The sequence below is a fragment of the Nerophis lumbriciformis genome, linkage group LG33, assembly GCF_033978685.3.
Source record: "Nerophis lumbriciformis linkage group LG33, RoL_Nlum_v2.1, whole genome shotgun sequence".
Classification (NCBI taxonomy): domain Eukaryota; kingdom Metazoa; phylum Chordata; class Actinopteri; order Syngnathiformes; family Syngnathidae; genus Nerophis; species Nerophis lumbriciformis.
This window is the reverse complement of record NC_084580.2, coordinates 26576439-26597215: the sequence shown is the minus strand read 5'-3', so window position 1 is coordinate 26597215 and position 20777 is coordinate 26576439. Positions and strand designations below refer to the sequence as shown.

General features: G+C 39.1%; 2 protein-coding genes across 2 annotated transcripts in view; one reads left to right on the top strand and one right to left on the bottom strand.

The window, feature by feature from the left end:
- The window catches only part of pappa2 (pappalysin 2), a 60708-nt gene extending 44121 nt beyond the window's left edge, over positions 1–16587 (bottom strand). Inside the window, exons 1-5 of the mRNA XM_072912133.1 lie at positions 16017–16587; positions 10851–11068; positions 9095–9316; positions 3196–3794; positions 124–272 (exon numbers count right to left, since the gene is read on the bottom strand). Coding sequence (XP_072768234.1) covers positions 124–272; positions 3196–3794; positions 9095–9316; positions 10851–11068; positions 16017–16587 — 1759 coding nt within the window. The remainder of the gene's footprint in view (positions 1–123; positions 273–3195; positions 3795–9094; positions 9317–10850; positions 11069–16016) is intronic.
- The window catches only part of cop1 (COP1 E3 ubiquitin ligase), a 113372-nt gene that overhangs the window by 38747 nt on the left and 53848 nt on the right, over positions 1–20777 (top strand). The gene's annotated exons all lie outside the window — the stretch shown is intronic.

The window sequence follows — 20777 nt, the reverse complement described above, 5'->3', positions numbered from 1 at the left end:
GTGGTACCTGGGGGCACTTGTGAGTCTGTTCTCCTGGTCTTGACCACTCAAGAAGTTCAATGTTCCTTCTCTCCCTGCCTTAGTTTGGGCTTCAACAATCATTACCAAAGGTCATTGAATTACCTTGGTGTGTCAGAGCTTCCTTTGCCCACGGCCAGGTTGCTGCTCCGGCTAGTTCTTCTCGTACAGAGTTGCTGGCAAAGAAGACATTGAGCGTGTCTGTGCCACTCAGGTGAAGCTCCTGCTTCAGCTCTTTCACACTCATGTAGGCCCTGTGGGAGGAAAAGATCGGAAGAAAAAGTCACTTTGGACTTCTGAAGCAGGACTAGACAAGAAACTGGTCATTTTTAGGCCATTCAATCGATTGCAACTGGACTTTAAAGACGTTCTGGCCTCTCACCCGAGCACTAGGTCTTGCTCATAGACTTAAATCGGTCCGATCTAGTCTAGACTTACATACTAAACACACGTACCTACTTAACACATTTATTATACACAACCCACATACTTAAAACACTTACATACTTAACACACTTACATACTAACATACTTGCATACTTAACAGATTTATTATACACACCACTCATACTTTACACTCTTACATACTAAACACACTTACATACTTAACACACCTACATACTAACATACCTGCTTATTTAACAAATGTATTATACCCAACACACATACTTAAAACACTTACATACTTAACACACTTACATACTAACATAGTTGCATACTTAACACATGTATTATACACAACACATATACTTAACACACTTACATACTAAACACACACATACTTAACACACTTACATACTTAACATACTTGCATACTCAACACATTTATTATACACAACACACATACTTAATACACATACATACATACTTAATACACATACATACATACATACATACTAACACACTTACATACTTAACATACTTGCATACTTAACACATTCATTATACACACCACTCATACTTTACACTCTTACATACTAAACACACTTACATACTTAACACACCTACATACTAACATACTTGCTTACTTAACATATTTATTATACCCAACACACATACTTAAAACACTTACATACTTAACACACTTACATACTAACATAGTTGCATACTTAACACATGTAGTATACACAACACATACACTTAACACACTTACATACTAAACACACACATACTTAACACACTTACATACTTAACATACTCGCATACTTAACACATTTATTATACACAACACACATACTTAATACACATACATACATACTTAATACACATACATACATACCTAACACACTTACATACTAACATACGTGCATACTTAACACACTTACATACTTAACATACTTGCATACTTAACACATTTATTATACACAACACACATACTTAATACACTTACATACTAAACACACACATACTTAACACACTTACATACTAACATACTTGCATACTTAACATATTTATTATACACAACACTCATACTTAATACACATACATACATACATACTTAATACACATACATACATACCTAACACACTTACATACTAACACACTTACATACTTAACATACTTGCATACTTAACACATTTATTATACACACCACTCATACTTTACACTCTTACATACTAAACACACTTACATACTTAACACACCTACATACTAACATACTTGCTTACGTAACATTTATTATACCCAACACACATACTTAAAACACTTACATACTTAACACACTTACATACTAACATAGTTGCATACTTAACACATGTATTATACACAACACATATACTTAACACACTTACATACTTAACATACTTGCATACTTAACACATTTATTATACACAACACACATACTTAATACACATACATACATACCTAACACACTTACATACTGACATACTTGCATACTTAACACATGTATTATACACAACACATATACTTAACACACTTACATAGTTAACACACTTACATACTTAACATACTTGCATACTTAACACATTTATTATACACAACACACATACTTAATACACATACAAACATACCTAACACACTTACATACTAACATACTTGCATACTTACATAATTATTATACACAACACACATACTTAATACACATACAAACATACCTAACACACTTACATACGAACATACTTGCATACTTACATAATAACATACTTGCATACTTAACGCACATACATACTTAACACACTTACATATTTACCATACTTACACACTTATGTACTGAACATACTTTTACACAACACACTTACATACTTAACCTACTTACTTATATTGTACAGTTTTTTGTATATTGTTCAGGATTGTTTGTTTTTATTGGATAGTAGTCTGTTCATTTCAATTCTTATTTTTTATCTTTATTACTTATGTGATTTATTTTTAATCCATATTTGTTTCCACTACCGCACCTTAAGTTGGAGTCCTTAATATCGTTATTGTCATGTCTGTGTGATCATGTTTTGTTTTAGTAATGTTCGGTTTAAATTTTGGACTTTTTGTGCACTTTTGTTTTGTTTTGTCACCATAGCAACCATTAGTTTCACCTGTCACGTCACGCACCTGTTCCACGTTTGGACTCATTGTGCACTCTTGTCACCATAGCAACCATTAGTTTTCACCTGTCACGTCACGCACCTGTTTCACGTTTTGAGTCACGCACCTGCTTTCACTAATCATGTCCATAGTATTTAAGTTCATTCATTTTCTGTTGTTCGTCCTGACGACATCACCACATTTATGCTCCTGCACACTCTCCACACCCTGATGACCCTTGCTACTCTTTTTTTCATGCCGGTTCCATGCCAAGTAAGTTTTTGTTTGTTAAGCCACAGTTAGTGTTTTGTTTAATTGTTCATAGTTTCTGCCAATGTGCAAGTTTTGTGTTTAAAGTCTAGTTTTATTCTCCGCCACTGTGCGCGCTTTTTGTTTATTCCTTTTTTGATAGTTTAAAATAAATCATGTACCCACCTTCAAGCCTTGACCAGACCAGTTCATTTGCACCACGGGAGAACAAACCAAGCCATAGTCCAAGTCTTGACAGTTATATGCAAATATAATGACAATAAGGTCTATTCTATTCTATTCTATTCTACATACTTGACATACTTGTATGCAAAAACACTTACATACATACATACATATACATATAGGAGGTATTATTAGTGTGCATACCTGTCAGGTGAGTGTGGATCAAAGCAGGTGTTGAGGACATCTGTCACCTGAGGGTCACAGCAGTCTCCATCATCGTAGTCGTAGAGGACGCTGTTACATTCGGCGTGACAGCGTCCATCTTGCCTCTTCCAGGTGGAACAAGGTGGCGGCCTGAGACAGTCTCCTCCATCGTGACCCGTCCTGGGGTGGTCACACTCGGGGTCGCAGCGCCCGTTTCCTATCTTGCCCACGTGACAGTTGCTGAGGATCAACCTGCGCCTCAGACTGGAGTTGGTGACGGCCAGCACGCTCAGGTCAAAGGTGATGTTGTACGACGCCAAGGCGGCAATCAGCGCCCCGTGCTGCAGCTGGATCTGGTCCTGGGACACGGTGGGGTTCTGGCCGTCGTCCTGGCAGAGGTTGACGATCCTGTAGCGCAGTCGCTTGGGAGAACGAAGCTGCCAGTGGCGGTTGTAGCCCCACATGATGTCCGTGTTGTCACAGGACGTCACGCCACAAGGAGGCGCTAAGAAGGGGGACACCGGTCCTACGTCAGGAAATGGAGTGATGATGATCGCTGGATGGAAGTCCACCTTGCACGGAGTCCACATCTGCTCCACCTGCACAACACCACCTTTTACATTTCAATCTCCATGTTCCTTTTTATTAAAGGACAACAAAATGTTACATTAAGTCTTCATAACATACTTTTGTTCATGTATTCATATACTTTACACAACATTAACATCCATCCATCCATCCATCTTCTTCCGCTTATCCCAGGTCAAGTCGTGGGGGCAGCAGAGAAGCCCAAACTTCCCTCTCCCCAGCCACTTGGTCCAGCTCCTCCCGGGGGATCCCAAGGCGTTCCCAGGCCAGCCGGGAGACATAGTCTTCCCAACGTGTCCTGGGTCTTCCCCGTGGCCTCCTACCGGTCGGACGTGCCCTAAACACCTCCCTAGGGAGGCGTTCGGGTGGCATCCTGACCAGATGCCCGAACCACCTCATCTGGCTCCTCTCCATGTGGAGGAGCAGAGGCTTTACTTTGAGCTCCCCCCGGATGACAGAGCTTCTCACCCTATCTCTAAGGGAGAGCCCCGCCACCCGGCGGAGGAAGCTAATTTGGGCCGCTTGTACCCGTGATTTTGTCCTTTCGGTCATAACCCAAAGCTCATGACCATAGGTGAGGATGGGAACGTAGATCGATCGCTAAATTGAGAGCTGAGCCGGATCGATACAGCGTCCACATTACTGAAGACACTGCACCAATCCACCTGTCCATCTCACCATCCACTCTTCCTTCACTCGTGAACAAGACTCCGAGGTACTTGAACTCCTCCACTTGGGGGAAGATCTCCTCCCCAACCCGGAGATGGTACTCCACCCTTTTCCGGGCGAGAACCATGGACTCGGACTTGGAGGTGCTGATTGTCATCCCAGTCGCTTCACACTCGGCTGCGAACCGATCCAGTGAGAGCTGAAGTTCCTGGCCAGATGAAGCCATCAGGATCACATCATCTGCAAAAAGCAGAGACCTAATCCTGCAGCCACCAAACCGGATCCCCTCAACGCCTTGACTGCGCCTAGAAATTCTGTCCATAAAAGTTCAGAACAGAATGGGTGACAAAGGGCAGCCCTTGCGGAGTCCAACCCTCACTGGAAACGTGTCCGACTTACTGCCGGCAATGCGGACCAAGCTCTGACACTGATCATACAGGGAGCGGACCGCCACAATCAGATAGTCCGATACTCCATACTCTCTGAGCACTCCCCACAGGACTTCCCGAGGGACACGGTCGAATTCCTTCTCCAAGTCCACAAAGCACATGTAGACTGGTTGGGCAAACTCCCATGCACACTCAAGGATCCTGCCGAGGGTATAGAGCTGGTCCACAGTTCCACGACCAGGACGAAAACCACACTGTTCCTCCTGAATCCGAGGTTTGACTATCCGGCGTAGCCTCCTCTCCAGTACACCTGAATAGACCTTACCAGGAAGGCTAAGGAGTGTGATCTCACGATAGTTGGAACACACCCTCCGGTTCCCCTTCTCAAAGAGAGGAACCACCACCCCGGTCTGCCAATCCAGAGGCACTGCCCCCGATGTCCACGCGATGCTGCAGAGTCTTGTCAACCAAGACAGCCCCACAGCTTCCAGAGCCTTAAGGAACTCGGGGCCTTGCCACTGAGGAGCTTTTTAACTCAACCCCAGAAATAGGAGAGTCCACCACAGATTCCCCAGGCACTGCTTCCTCATAGGAAGACGTGTTGGTGGGATTGAGGAGGTCTTCAAAGTATTCCCTCCACCGATCTACAACATCCGTAGTCGAGGTCAGCAGAACACCATCCTCACCATACACGGTGTTGACATTGCACTGCTTCCCCTTCCTGAGGCGGCGGATGGTGGTCCAGAATCGCTTCGAAGCCGTCCGGAAGTCATTTTCCATGGCTTCTCCGAACTCCTCCCTTGTCTGAGTTTTTGCCTCCGCGACCGCTGAAGCCGCACACCGCTTGGCCTGTCGGTACCTGTCCGCTGCCTCCGGAGTCCTATGAGCCAAAAGAACCCGATAGGACTCTTTCTTCAGCTTGACGGCATCCCTCACCGCCGGTGTCCACCAACGGGTTCTAGGATTACCGCCACGACAGGCACCAACTACCTTGCGGCCACAGCTCCAATCAGCCGCCTCGACAATAGAGGCACAGAACATGGTCCACTCGGACTCAAAGTCCAGCACCTCCCTCGTGACATGTTCAAAGTTCTTCCGGAGGTGGGAATTGAAACTCTCTCTAACCCTAACTGACATTACCATACATGTGTTAATATGTTCATAGATTTTTAAGCCACATTAACATACATTTGTTAAGTCTTTTCTCACCTGCATGTGTTCATTTTGTCATTTTGTTACATTTCCAACTGACATGAATACAAATGTGTTAATTTTTGTAACAAACAATTATTAAATGTTGTAAGTGCCATTATGAACATACATTTGTTAAGTCTTTTATGAACAAACATTTGTTAATAAATGTTGTAACTAGGGATGATGTTCGAAACCGGTTCTCCCGGTTGTTGGATAAGAAAAGAACCGATTCCACGGACTCAAATCCCTTTTTGAGAACCGGATCCCGTTATTGAGGCCACTATAGTAAAGAAAAAGAGTTGGTCCTTTATTCGAATCCCGTCCCACAGGAAATGCCCTGTGGGACAACAATGTTGTGCCCATTTGATCGTAGACTCTTACTGACACCTTGTGGCCATATGAAAATACTACGCGTCATTAGTTTGGGCACTTCCGGGTTGGCGACGTCAGTTCAGTTCATGAGACAATTGAGAAGTAGACAAGTTGTGTTAGCTCTTACAAGCCTTGGAAAAGATAAGTCTGTAAGTAAAGTGTTGAACTTGTTTATGTAACTCAATATTAAGGTGGAAAGTGGTTCAGATGTTTATTGAAAAACGATTTTTGTGCACTGTTTCAATGGATGTTTTGAGGACTTAAAATGGCTGCCAGTCGTGTATTTCCACCATCGAAATAATTTTTTGGAAGAAGAATTGTTGATTGATGACTGTGGTGTTCTTAGTGTGTGTAGTTAGTATGTTCCAATAGCAGCAGGAGTGCACTTTTCGGAGAGCTGTATTATTTTCAGTTTTGTGCCCAAGGGACTGATTTTATTTAACACTATTTTATTATTTATACACCTATAGTGATCACAGAGACAGGTTGTTTTTGTGTTACTGGATATATTTGCCAAGCGGTCTGCGACTTCAGCGGTCACAGAGGCAAAAACTCGGACATGGGAGGAGTTCGGGGAAGCCATGGAAAACGACTTCCGGACGGCTTCGAAGCAATTCTGGACCACCATCCGCAGCCTCAGGAAGGGGAAGCAGTGCAGTGTCAACACCGTGTATGGTGGGGATGGTGTTCTGCTGACCTCCACTGCGGATGTTGTGGATCGGTGGAGAGAATACTTCGAAGACCTCCTCAATCCTACCAACACGCCTTCCTATGAGGAAGCAGGGCCTGTGGAATCTGAGGTGGGCTCTCCTATTTCTGGGGCTGAGGTTGCCGAGGTTGTTAAAAAGCTCCTCGGTGGCAAGGCCCCGGGGGTGGATGAGATCCGCCCGGAGTTCCTTAAGGCTCTGGATGTTGTGGGGCTGTCTTGGTTGACAAGACTCTGCAACATCGCGTGGACATCGGGGGCGGTACCTCTGGATTGGCAGACCGGGGTGGTGGTTCCTCTCTTTAAGAAGGGGAACCGGAGGGTGTGTTCCAACTATCGTGGGATCACACTCCTCAGCCTTCCCGGTAAGGTCTATTCAGGTGTACTGGAGAGGAGGCTACGCCGGATAGTCGAACCTCGGATTCAGGAGGAACAGTGTGGTTTTCGTCCTGGTCGTGGAACTGTGGACCAGCTCTATACTCTCGGCAGGGTCCTTGAGGGTGCATGGGAGTTTGCCCAACCAGTCTACATGTGCTTTGTGGACTTGGAGAAGGCATTCGACCGTGTCCCTCGGGAAGTCCTGTGGGGAGTGCTCAGAGAGTATGGGGTAACGGACTGTCTTATTGTGGCAGTTCGCTCCCTGTAAGATCAGTGTCGGAGCTTGGTCCACATTGCCGGCAGTAAGTCGGACCCGTTTCCAGTGAGGGTTGGACTCCGCCAAGGCTGCCCTTTGTCACCCATTCTGTTCATAACTTTTATGGACAGAATTCCTAGGCGCAGTCAAGGTGTTGAGGGGATCTGGTTTGGTGGCTGCAGGATTAGGTCTCTGCTATTTGCAGATGATGTGGTCCTGATGGCTTCCTCCGGCTAAGATCTTCAGCTCTCACTGGATCGGTTCGCAGCTGAGTGTGAAGCGACTGGGATGGGAATCAGCACCTCCAAGTCCGAGTCCATGGTTCTCTCCCGGAAAAGGGTGGAGTGCCATCTCCGGGTTGGGGAGGAGATCTTGCCCCAAGTGGAGGAGTTCAAGTACCTCGGAGTCTTGTTCACGAGTGAGGGAAGAGTGGATCGTGAGATCGACAGGCGGATCGGTGCGGCGTCTTCAGTAATGCGGACACTGTATCGATCCGTTGTAGTGAAGAAGGAGCTGAGCCGGAAGGCAAAGCTCTCGATTTACCGGTCGATCTACGTTCCCATCCTCACCTATGGTCATGAGCTTTGGGTCATGACCGAAAGGACAAGATCACGGGTACAAGCGGCCCAAATGAGTTTCCTCCGCCGGGTGGCGGGTCTCTCCCTTAGAGATAGGGTGAGAAGCTCTGTCATCCGGGGGGAACTCAAAGTAAAGCCGCTGCTCCTCCACATGGAGAGGAGCCAGATGAGGTGGTTCGGGCATCTGGTCAGGATGCCACCCGAACGCCTCCCTAGGAAGGTGTTTCGGGCACGTCCGACCGGTAGGAGGCCACGGGGAAGACCCAGGACACGTTGGGAAGACTATGTCTCCCGGCTGGCCTGGGAACGCCTCGGGATCCCCCGGGAGGAGCTGGACCAAGTGGCTGGGGAGAGGGAAGTCTGGGCTTCCCTGCTTAGGCTGCTGCCCCCGCGACCCGACCTCGGATAAGCGGAAGAAGATGGATGGATGGATGGATATATTTGTTTTTATGAAAAATCCCACTTAATATACTTTGGGTAACAACAGTCAATATTTATTTTGTTTGTTTTTTTAGGGGGGTAACAGTCAATATTTATTTATTGATTTTATTTTAGTTTTTTCTGATCAAATAAAAGTGAGATTTTGTTAAACTGAATTTTGTGTTTTTTTTTCCATATACAACAACCTATCTGGATTCCATAAGAGAATCCATAAGGAATTGGTTGGATAAGAGGATTCGATAATAGGCTGGAACTGGATCATTTCTTATCCTACATGACATTATGAACCTACATTACATTATGAACCTACATTACATTATGAACCTACATTAGTGAAGTCTGCCCAGGAAGCCAGAAGAGGAGGTTTAGTCGGGCGTGGTTGCATCATCAGGTCTTCATGAGAGACAGCATGGTCCCACAAGACCACGCCCCCCAGTAGACCTCGAAAACCTTGTCCTCGTTCTGATTGGTTGGAGCCCAGGAAGAAAGTTCTACAGGTCTTCATGAAGGGACTATACAGTTCTCCCACCTGGAGACCACTTTCTCCTACCTGGAGAAGATATCGACACACAAATAGTCTTAAATACTTTCATTTGGAACTGCTTGTATCGCACATGATATCACACACAAGTGAACACAACAAGACTGCTTGTATCGCACATGATATCCCACACAAGTAAACACGCTGCGGGACTGCTTGATTCTCACATGATATCACACAAGTAAAAACAAGACTGCTTGTATCGCACATGATATCACACACACAAGTGAACCCACTGCAGGACTGCTTGTATCGCACATGATATCACACACAAGTAAACACGCTGCAAGACTGCTTGATTCTCACATGATATCACACAGAAGTAAACATGCTGCAGGACTGCTTGTATCGCACATGATATCACACAAGCGAACAAAACAAGACTAATTGTATCGCACATGATATCACACACAAGTAAACACAACAAGACGGATCGTATCGCACATGATATCACACCGAATTTAACACTCGGCAGGACTGCTTGTATCGCACATCATATCACACACAAGTAAACACAATGCAGGACTGTTTGTATTGCACATGATATCACACAAAAGTAAACTGCAGGACTGCTTGTATCACACATGATATCACACACAAGTAAACACACTGCAGGACTGTTTGTATTGCACATGATTTTCACACAAAAGTAAACTCTGCAGGACTGTTTGTATCGCACATGATATCACACACAAGTAAACACACTGCAGGACTGTTTGTATCGCACATGATATCACACACAAGTAAACACACTGCAGGACTGCGTGTATCTCACATGATTTCACACACGAATAAACATGCTGCTGGACTGCTTGTATCGCACATGATATCACACACAAGTAAACACGCTGCTGGACTGCTTGTATCGCACATGATATCACACACAAGTAAACACGCCGCAGAACTGCTTGTGTCGCACATGATATCACACACAAATAAACACGCTGCTGGACTGCTTGTATCTCACATGATATCACACAAAACTAAACACAACAGGACTGCTAGTGTCGCACATGATATCACACACAAATAAACACGGTGCTGGACTGCTTGTATCTCACATGATATTACACAAAAGTAAACACAACAGGACTTCTTGTATCGCACATGATATCACACAGAATTAAACACTCTGCAGGACTGCTTGTATCGCACATGATATCACACAGAATTAAACACTCTGCAGGACTGCTTGCATCGCACATGATATCACACACAAGTAAACACTCTGCAGGACTGCTTGTATCGCACATGATATCACACACAAGTAAACACTCTGCAGGACTGCTTGTATCGCACATGATATCACACACAAGTAAACACACTGCAGGACTGCTTGTATCGCACATGATATCACACACAAGTAAACACAATGCAGGACTGTTTGTATCGCACATGATATCACACACAAGTAAACACTGCAGGACTGCTTGTATCGCACATGATATCACACACAAGTAAACACAATGCAGGACTGCTTGTATCGCACATGATATCACACATGGAGTGGTGCAGGTGTGACACTCCCCTTGGCTCCACCCACATAGAGACTCATGTAGTGAGTGTCGTAGGTGACCAGCAGGTGAGTCCAGGTGTTGGCTGAGTAGGTCTGAGGACTGAACACGCTGGTGGACTTCAGTGCTCGGTCGGTGCGAAGTGAGAAGTAGAAACGTGCGTCTCTGCTGCCTGAAGAGTCTCTGGTCCTGATCCCCACAGTCCAGCCCTTCTCACTCAGGGAGTGGGAGCAGGTGTCGTAGACTCCTAGGGGACACAGAACATGGTCAAGACCTCTTTGGACACATCAGACCAAGCCCGAGTACTTTAGTGTTGCTGTTGCATCACCTGGTCTGCACACCTGTCCAGCTTGGAACTACAGGTCTGTCTGCACTCCTGTCCAGTCTGGGACTACAGGTGTGTCTAGTCTGGGACTACAGGTGTGTCTAGTTTGGGACTACAGGTGTGTCTAGTCTGGGACTACAGGTGTGTCGAGTCTGGGACTACAGGTGTGTCCAGTCTGGGACTACAGGTGTGTCTAGTCTGGGACTACAGGTGTGTCTAGTCTGGGACTACAGGTGTGTCCAGTCTGGGACTACAGGTGTGTCTAGTCTGGGACTACAGTTCTGTCCAGTCTGGGACTACAGGTGTGTCCAGTCTGGGACTACAGGTGTGTCCAGTCTGGGACTACAGGTGTGTCCAGTCTGGGACTACAGGTGTGTCTAGTCTGGGACTACAGGTGTGTCCAGTCTGGGACTACAGGTGTGTCCAGTTTGGGACTACAGGTGTGTCTAGTCTGGGACTACAGGTGTGTCTATTCTGGGACTACAGGTGTGTCTAGTCTGGGACTACAGGTGTGTCCAGTCTGGGACTACAGGTGTGTCTAGTCTGGGACTACAGGTGTGTCAACAGCAGGAAGTTGGTCAAAATATTTATTTTATTGTTTGTATTTCATGTAAAACTATCTTCACTTATGAACACTTATCTCTTATTGTTTCTATTAATAAGTATTTCAAATATGTAGTAAATAAGTATATCCAATATGCATCAAATAAGTATATCAAATATGCAGTAAATAAGTATATCAAATATGTAGTAAATAAGTATATAAAAATATGCAGTAAATAAGTATATAAAAATATGCAGTAAATAAGTATATAAAATATGTAGTAAACAAGTGTATAAAATATGTAATAAGTATATAAAATATGTAGTAAATAAGTATATCAAATATGTAGTAAATAAGTATATCAAATATGTAGTAAATAGGTATATCAAATATGTAGTAAATACGTATATAAAATGTGTAGTGAATAAGTATTTCAAATATGTAGTGAATAAGTATATAAAATATGCATCAAATAAGTATATCAAATATGCAGTAAATAAGTACATCAAATATGTAGTAAATAAGTATATCAAATATGTAGTAAATAAGTATATACAAATATTCAGTAAATAAGTATATAAAATATGCAGTAAAGAAGTATATAAAAATATGCAGTAAATAAGTATATAAAATATGTAGTAAATAAGTGTATAAAATATGTAGTGAATAAGTATATAAAATATGCATCAAATAAGTATATCAATTATGCAGTAAATAAGTACATCAAATATTTAGTAAATACGTATATAAAATATGTAGTGAATAAGTATATAAAATATGCAGTAAAGAAGTATATAAAATATGCAGTAAATAAGTATATAAAATATGCAGTAAATAAGTATATAAAATATGTAGTAAATAAGTATATAAAATATGCAGTAAAGAAGTATATAAAAATATGCAGTAAATAAGTATATAAAATATGTAGTAAATAAGTGTATAAAATATGTAGTGAATAAGTATATAAAATATGCATCAAATAAGTATATCAATTATGCAGTAAATAAGTACATCAAATATGTAGTAAATACGTATATAAAATATGTAGTGAATAAGTATATAAAATATGCAGTAAATAAGTATATAAAATATGCAGTAAAGAAGTATATAAAAATATGCAGTAAATAAGTATATAAAATATGTAGTAAATAAGTGTATAAAATATGTAGTGAATAAGTATATAAAATATGTAGTAAATAAGTGTATAAAATATGTAGTGAATAAGTATATAAAATATGCATCAAATAAGTATATCAATTATGCAGTAAATAAGTACATCAAATATGTAGTAAATACGTATATAAAATATGTAGTGAATAAGTATATAAAATATGCAGTAAAGAAGTATATAAAATATGCAGTAAATAAGTATATAAAATATGTAGTAAATACGTATATAAAATATGTAGTGAATAAGTATATAAAATATGCAGTAAAGAAGTATATAAAAATATGCAGTAAATAAGTATATAAAATATGTAGTAAATAAGTGTATAAAATATGTACTGAATAAGTATATAAAATATGCATCAAATAAGTATATCAATTATGCAGTAAATAAGTACATCAAATGTGTAGTAAATACGTATATAAAATATGTAGTGAATAAGTATATAAAATATGTAGTAAATACGTATATAAAATATGTAGTGAATAAGTATATAAAATATGTAGTAAATAAGTATATAAAATATGCAGTAAAGAAGTATATAAAAATATGCAGTAAATAAGTATATAAAATATGCAGTAAAGAAGTATATAAAATATGTAGTAAATAAGTATATAAAAATATGTAGTAAATAAGTATATAAAAATATGCAGTAAAGAAGTATATAAAATATGCAGTAAAGAAGTATATATAATATGTGGTAAATAAGTATACAAAAATATGTAGTAAATAAGTATATAAATATACAGTAAAGAAGTATGTAAAAATATGCAGTAAATAAGTATATAAAAATATGTAGTAAATAAGTATATAAAATATGCAGTAAATAAGTATATAAAATATGCAGTAAATAAGTAAACATATGTAGTAAGTAAGTATATAAACAAATAAGTATGTGTAGTAGTACTGCAACATGTGCTGTAAAAAGTGTGATTATACAACAACAACAATAATAATGATCATGTTTTCATTGGATGCCTGTGGTCATGTGGTCACGTGGTCACGTGGTCATGTGGTCATGTGGTCACGTGGTCATGTGGTCATGTGGTCACGTGGTCATGTGGTCATGTGGTCATGTGGTCACGTGGTCATGTGGTCATGTGGTCACGTGGTCATGTGGTCACGTGGTCATGTGGTCATGTGGTCACGTGGTCATGTGGTCACGTGGTCACATGGTCACATGGTCATGTGGTCACGTGGTCATGTGGTCATGTGGTCACATGGTCACATGGTCATGTGGTCACGTGGTCACGTGGTCATGTGGTCAGCGTGTCATGGACCACCACAGGAACATTCTTTCTGTTCTCTGTTTCTTTTATGGCGTGAAACAAAGTTGTGGAAGTAAAGTACACCTTTTATATGTAGTACTATAATATATATGTAGTACAATAGTACTTCTTACATATTGTATACACTTGTGACTCACACAATACTCTGATTACTGGACTTAGGTCTGTTGCCATGGTAACAAACTACACAACATCAATATATAGTGGGTCTGTTGCCATGGTAACTGCTACACAATATACACGTTCAGTACATGAAATATTTCTATACTGAATACTTCATGAAACAAAGTTAGCAACATGTTTTATTCTTCATTAATAGTTGATAAGAATAATAACAATAAATACCACGCAGTAAATGGTAACAATTATTATTTTTTATTGACAATAACAAAAATATCTAAAATTTAATGGTAGACTTAATCAATAGTTAATATTAATAATAATTAGAGGGTAATAACATTAAATATTATTAATTATTATTTGATGAATAGTTGATCAGTAGTAAATAATATTAAGGATGATAATAATAATGATATTAATAATTACAAAAATAGTAATACTACATATTACAACAATAAAGAGTAACAATTACTATGTCATGATGATAACAAAATAACTAACATATAAGAGTTAATCAATAGTTAATATTAATAATAATTAGAGGGTAATAACATTAAATATTATTAATTATTATTTGATGAATAGTTGATCAGTAGTAAATAATATTAAGGATGATAATAATAATGATATTAATAATTATAAAAATAATAACAATAAACAATAAAGAGTAACAATTACTATGTCATGATAACAAAATAACTAAGATATAATGGTAGAGTTAATCAATAGTTAATATTAATAATAATTAGGTAGATCATAGGGTTGAGCTAACAACATTGAATAGTAATAGTTCATATTTGAATAGTATTTCATCAATAGTTAATCATGGTAATAATAATAACAACAACAAGCATAATATTAGTAATATTTCAAAGTAAAACAGTCAATAATAATTAATAATATTAACAACAACAACAAGTATAGTAATAGTATTAATACTCCATAGTAAAACAGTAGATAGTAATAATTGATATTTCAATAATATTGCATCAATAGTTTCTAATAATAATAACAACAAGTATAGTATTATAATTAATAATCAATAGTAAAACAGTAAATAGTAATAATTGATATTTCAATAATATTTCACCAATAGTTAATAATAATAACAACAACAACAACAAGCATAATATTAGTAGTAATTCATAGTAAAACAGTCAATAGTAATAATTGATATTTCAATAATATTTCACCAATAGTTAATAATAATAATAACAAGAAGTATAGTAATATTAATACTCCATAATAAACATTAAATAGTAATAATTAATGTATAATGATAATAATGTCAATAACTAACATGAACATGTATACTTATCTATAATAATAATAATAATAGTAGCTCTAAACAACAACACATAATAATAATAGTAATAAAATAATTATATTAATGATAACAATAATGATTATAAAAAGAATACTGAATAAGGTACATACAGTTGTATTAATAATATGAATAACAATAAAACAGTAAAGAAAATAATAACAGTGATAATAATAATTAATATTGAATAACTTCAACTGACATTACATAGTAATAATAATAACTATTCATCTTATTTTGTAACAATAAATAGTCAAAAAAAATGAATGATAATAATAACTGTACAAATAATAATAATTATTATTATTATTAATATTTTTCTTGACTTTGCGTAGCTGAGAAGTTTTTAGTTTGTCATTTTTCAAACATCAGAACAAATGGTGCATGAAGTGAGTGAAAGAAGAAAAGCTCCGGTGTGGACTCACCTGCTATGACTGCAGGGTTGCTCTGGCCGCCTTCCGGAAGGATCCACAGTTCCAAGGTGAACTTGGCCCTGGGCAGGTCCACCTGAGCGCTGGTCTTCAGGCGGATCCTCTCCAGACCGCCCCTGAAGTGCAGCACCGTCATCCAGGAGGGCGGAGCTCTCGGCACGGCTTGGCCCCACCTGCTGGCCCCGCCCCCCTCCGCCTCCTGGGACCAGTCCTGATCGGGGCCTTGGCCGGGGTTTTGGAGAAGACCGCTAGAAGTGGAATTCTTCCGGTCTTCGTGAAGGCTGCGAGCGGACCTGGAGGCTGGAGGTGAACCCGGGGGGTCCAAGTCCGCATGGTGGGGGTCTTGAAAAGGTCCTGGAAAGAGATCAGGCCAGTCTTTTGACCCGCGAAGGAGCTTCCTGTGGGTCTTCCTGGACCCGGCCACTAGGGGTCGCCGCCTCCAGGACTCCGAGCACGACTCCTTGGCTTGGCGCTGGCCACGGCTCACCAACGTGCCTTTGTGGTGCCTCAGCACGCTGCCCTCCAGCAAGGCAGTGTGGACCAGCAGCAGGAGCAACAACTTCATCCTTTCAGGTGTGGCCAAGGTTTACACCTTCCTCGGCTCATGGACAGGACTCCATTCCAGTTTTTACTTAGTAGCTCAGCATTAAGACCTCCTTTTTACTCAATGCAAGGTGGATCCCAGGACCGAAGCATGCGAGGTCTCAACAAAGTCCAAACAAGTCCAACAAAGTCCAAACAAGTCCAACAAAGTCCAAACTAGTCCAATAAAGTCCAAACTAGTCCAATAAAGTCTAAACAAGTCCAATAAAGTCTAAACAAGTCCAATAAAGTCCACCAAGGTCCAATGGAGTCCAATAAAGTCCACCAAGGTCCAATAAAGTCCAAACAAGTCCTATAAAGTCCTCCAAAGTCCAATAAAGTCCAAACAAGTCAAATAAATCCACCAAGGTCCAATAAAGTCCACCAAAGTCCACTGAAGTCCAAACAAGTCCAATAAAGTCCACCAAGGTCCAATAAAGTCCACTGAAGTCCAAACAAGTCCAATAAAGTCCACCAAGGTCCAAAAAAGTCCAAACAAGTCCAATAAAGTCCACCAAGGTCCAAACAAGTCCAATAAAGTCCACTAATGTCTGATAGAGTCCATGTAAGTCCACTAAAGTTCACTTCAGTCCACTAAAGTCCAGTCCAGTCCAAGAGTGTGTGGTTCTTACTTTGTGTTCTCTCTCTCTCTCTCTCTCTCGCTCTCTCTCTCTCTCTCTGACGTCATCACTGCTACTGGAGGACCTCCTACCTTGTATCATCATCTACTACTGATACATGATATCTACTACTGATACATGATATCTACCTTGTATCATCATCTACTACTGATACATGATATCTACTACTGATACATGATATCTACCTTGTATCATCATCTACTACTGATACATGATATCTACTACTGATACATGATATCTACCTTGTATCATCATCATCATCTACTACTCATACATGATATCTACTACTGATACATGATATCTACCTTGTATCATCATCTCCTACTGATACATGATATCTACCTTGTATCATCATCTACTACTGATACATGTCATCTACCTTGTATCATCATCTACTACTGATACTGACTACATGATATCTACCTTGTATCATCATCTACTACTGATACTGACTACATGATATCTACCTTGTATCATCATCTACTACTGATACATGATATCTACCTTGTATCATCATCATCTACTACTGATACATGGTATTATTTACCTTGTATCATCATCTACTAATGATACTGACTACATGATATTTACCTTGTATCATCATCTACTACTGATACTGACTACGTGATATCTATCTTGTATCATCATCTACTACAGATACTGACTACATGATATCTACCTTGTATCATCTTCATCTACTACTGATACTGTCTACATGATATCTACCTTGTATCATCTCCTACTGATACATGATATCTACCTTGTATCATCATCTACTACTGATACATGTCATCTACCTTGTATCATCATCTACTACTGATACTGACTACATGATATCTACCTTGTATCATCATCTACTACTGATACTGACTACATGATATCTACCTTGTATCATCATCTACTACTGATACATGATATCTACCTTGTATCATAATCTACTACTGATACATGGTATTATTTACCTTGTATCATCATCTACTAATGATACTGACTACATGATATCTACCTTGTATCATCATCTACTACTGATACTGACTACGTGATATCTATCTTGTATCATCATCTACTACAGATACTGACTGCATGATATCTACCTTGTAACATCTTCATCTACTACTGATACTGTCTACATGATATCTACCTTGTATCATCATCATCTACTACTGATACTGACTACATGATATCTACCTTGTATCATCATCTACTACTGATACATGATATCTACCTTGTATCATCATCATCTACTACTGATACATGGTATTATTTACCTTGTATCATCATCATCTACTAATGATACTGACTACATGATATTTACCTTGTATCATCATCTACTACTGATACTGACTACGTGATATCTATCTTGTATCATCATCTACTACAGATACTGACTACATGATATCTACCTTGTATCATCTTCATCTACTACTGATACTGGCTACATGATATCTACCTTGTATAATCATCTACTACTGATACATGATATCTACCTTGTGTCATCATCTACTACTGATACATGGTATTATTTACCTTGTATCATCATCTACTAATGATACTGACTACATGATATCTACCTTGTATCATCATCTACTACTGATACTGACTACATGATATCTATCTTGTATCATCATCTACTACTGATACTGACTACTTGATATCTACCTTGTATCATCATCATCATCTACTACTGATACTGGCTACATGATATCTACCTTGTATCATCATCTACTACTGATACATGATATCTACTACTGATACATGATATCTACCTTGTATCATCATCATCATCATCATCTACTACTGATACATGATATCTACTACTGATACATGATATCTACCTTGTATCATCATCTCCTACTGATACATGATATCTACCTTGTATCATCATCTACTACTGATACATGTCATCTACCTTGTATCATCATCTACTACTGATACTGACTACATGATATCTATCTTGTATCATCATCTACTACTGATACTGACTACATGATATCTATCTTGTATCATCATCTACTACTGATACATGATATCTACCTTGTATCATCATCTACTACTGATACTGACTACATGATATCTACCTTGTATCATCATCTACTACTGATACTGACTACATGATATCTACCTTGTATCATCATCTACTACTGATACTGACTACATGATATCTACCTTGTATCATCATCTACTACTGATACATGATATCTACCTTGTATCATCATCTACTACTGATACATGGTATTATTTACCTTGTATCATCATCTACTAATGATACTGACTACATGATATCTACCTTGTATCATCATCTACTACTGATACTGACTACGTGATATCTATCTTGTATCATCTACTACTGATACTGACTACTTGATATCTACCTTGTATCATCATCATCTACTACTGATACTGGCTACATGATATCTACCTTGTATCATCATCATCTACTACTGATACATGATATCTACCTTGTATCATCATCTACTACTGATACATGGTATTATTTACCTTGTATCATCATCTACTAATGATACTGACTACATGATATCTACCTTGTATCATCATCATCTACTACTGATACTGACTACGTGATATCTATCTTGTATCATCATCTACTACTGATACTGACTACTTGATATCTACCTTGTATCATCATCATCTACTACTGATACTGGCTACATGATATCTACCTTGTATCATCATCTACTACTGATACATGATATCTACCTTGTATCATCATCTACTACTGATACATGGTATTATTTACCTTGTATCATCATCTACTAATGATACTGACTACATGATATCTACCTTGTATCATCATCATCTACTACTGATACTGACTACGTGATATCTATCTTGTATCATCATCTACTACTGATACTGACTACTTGATATCTACCTTGTATCATCATCATCTACTACTGATACTGGCTACATGATATCTACCTTGTATCATCATCTACTACTGATACATGATATCTACCTTGTATCATCATCTACTACTGATACATGGTATTATTTACCTTGTATCATCATCTACTAATGATACTGACTACATGATATCTACCTTGTATCATCATCTACTACTGATACTGACTACATGATATCTACCTTGTATCATCATCATCTACTACTGATACTGACTACTTGATATCTACCTTGTATCATCATCATCTACTACTGATACTGGCTACATGATATCTATCTTGTATCATCATCTACTACTGATACTGACTACTTGATATCTACCTTGTATCATCATCATCTACTACTGATACTGGCTACATGATATCTACCTTGTATCATCATCTACTACTGATACTGACTACGTGATATCTATCTTGTATCATCATCTACTACAGATACTGACTACATGATATCTACCTTGTATCATCTTCATCTACTACTGATACTGTCTACATGATATCTACCTTGTATCATCATCTACTACTGATACATGATATCTACCTTGTATCATCATCTACTACTGATAAATGGTATTATTTACCTTGTATCATCATCTACTAATGATACTGAC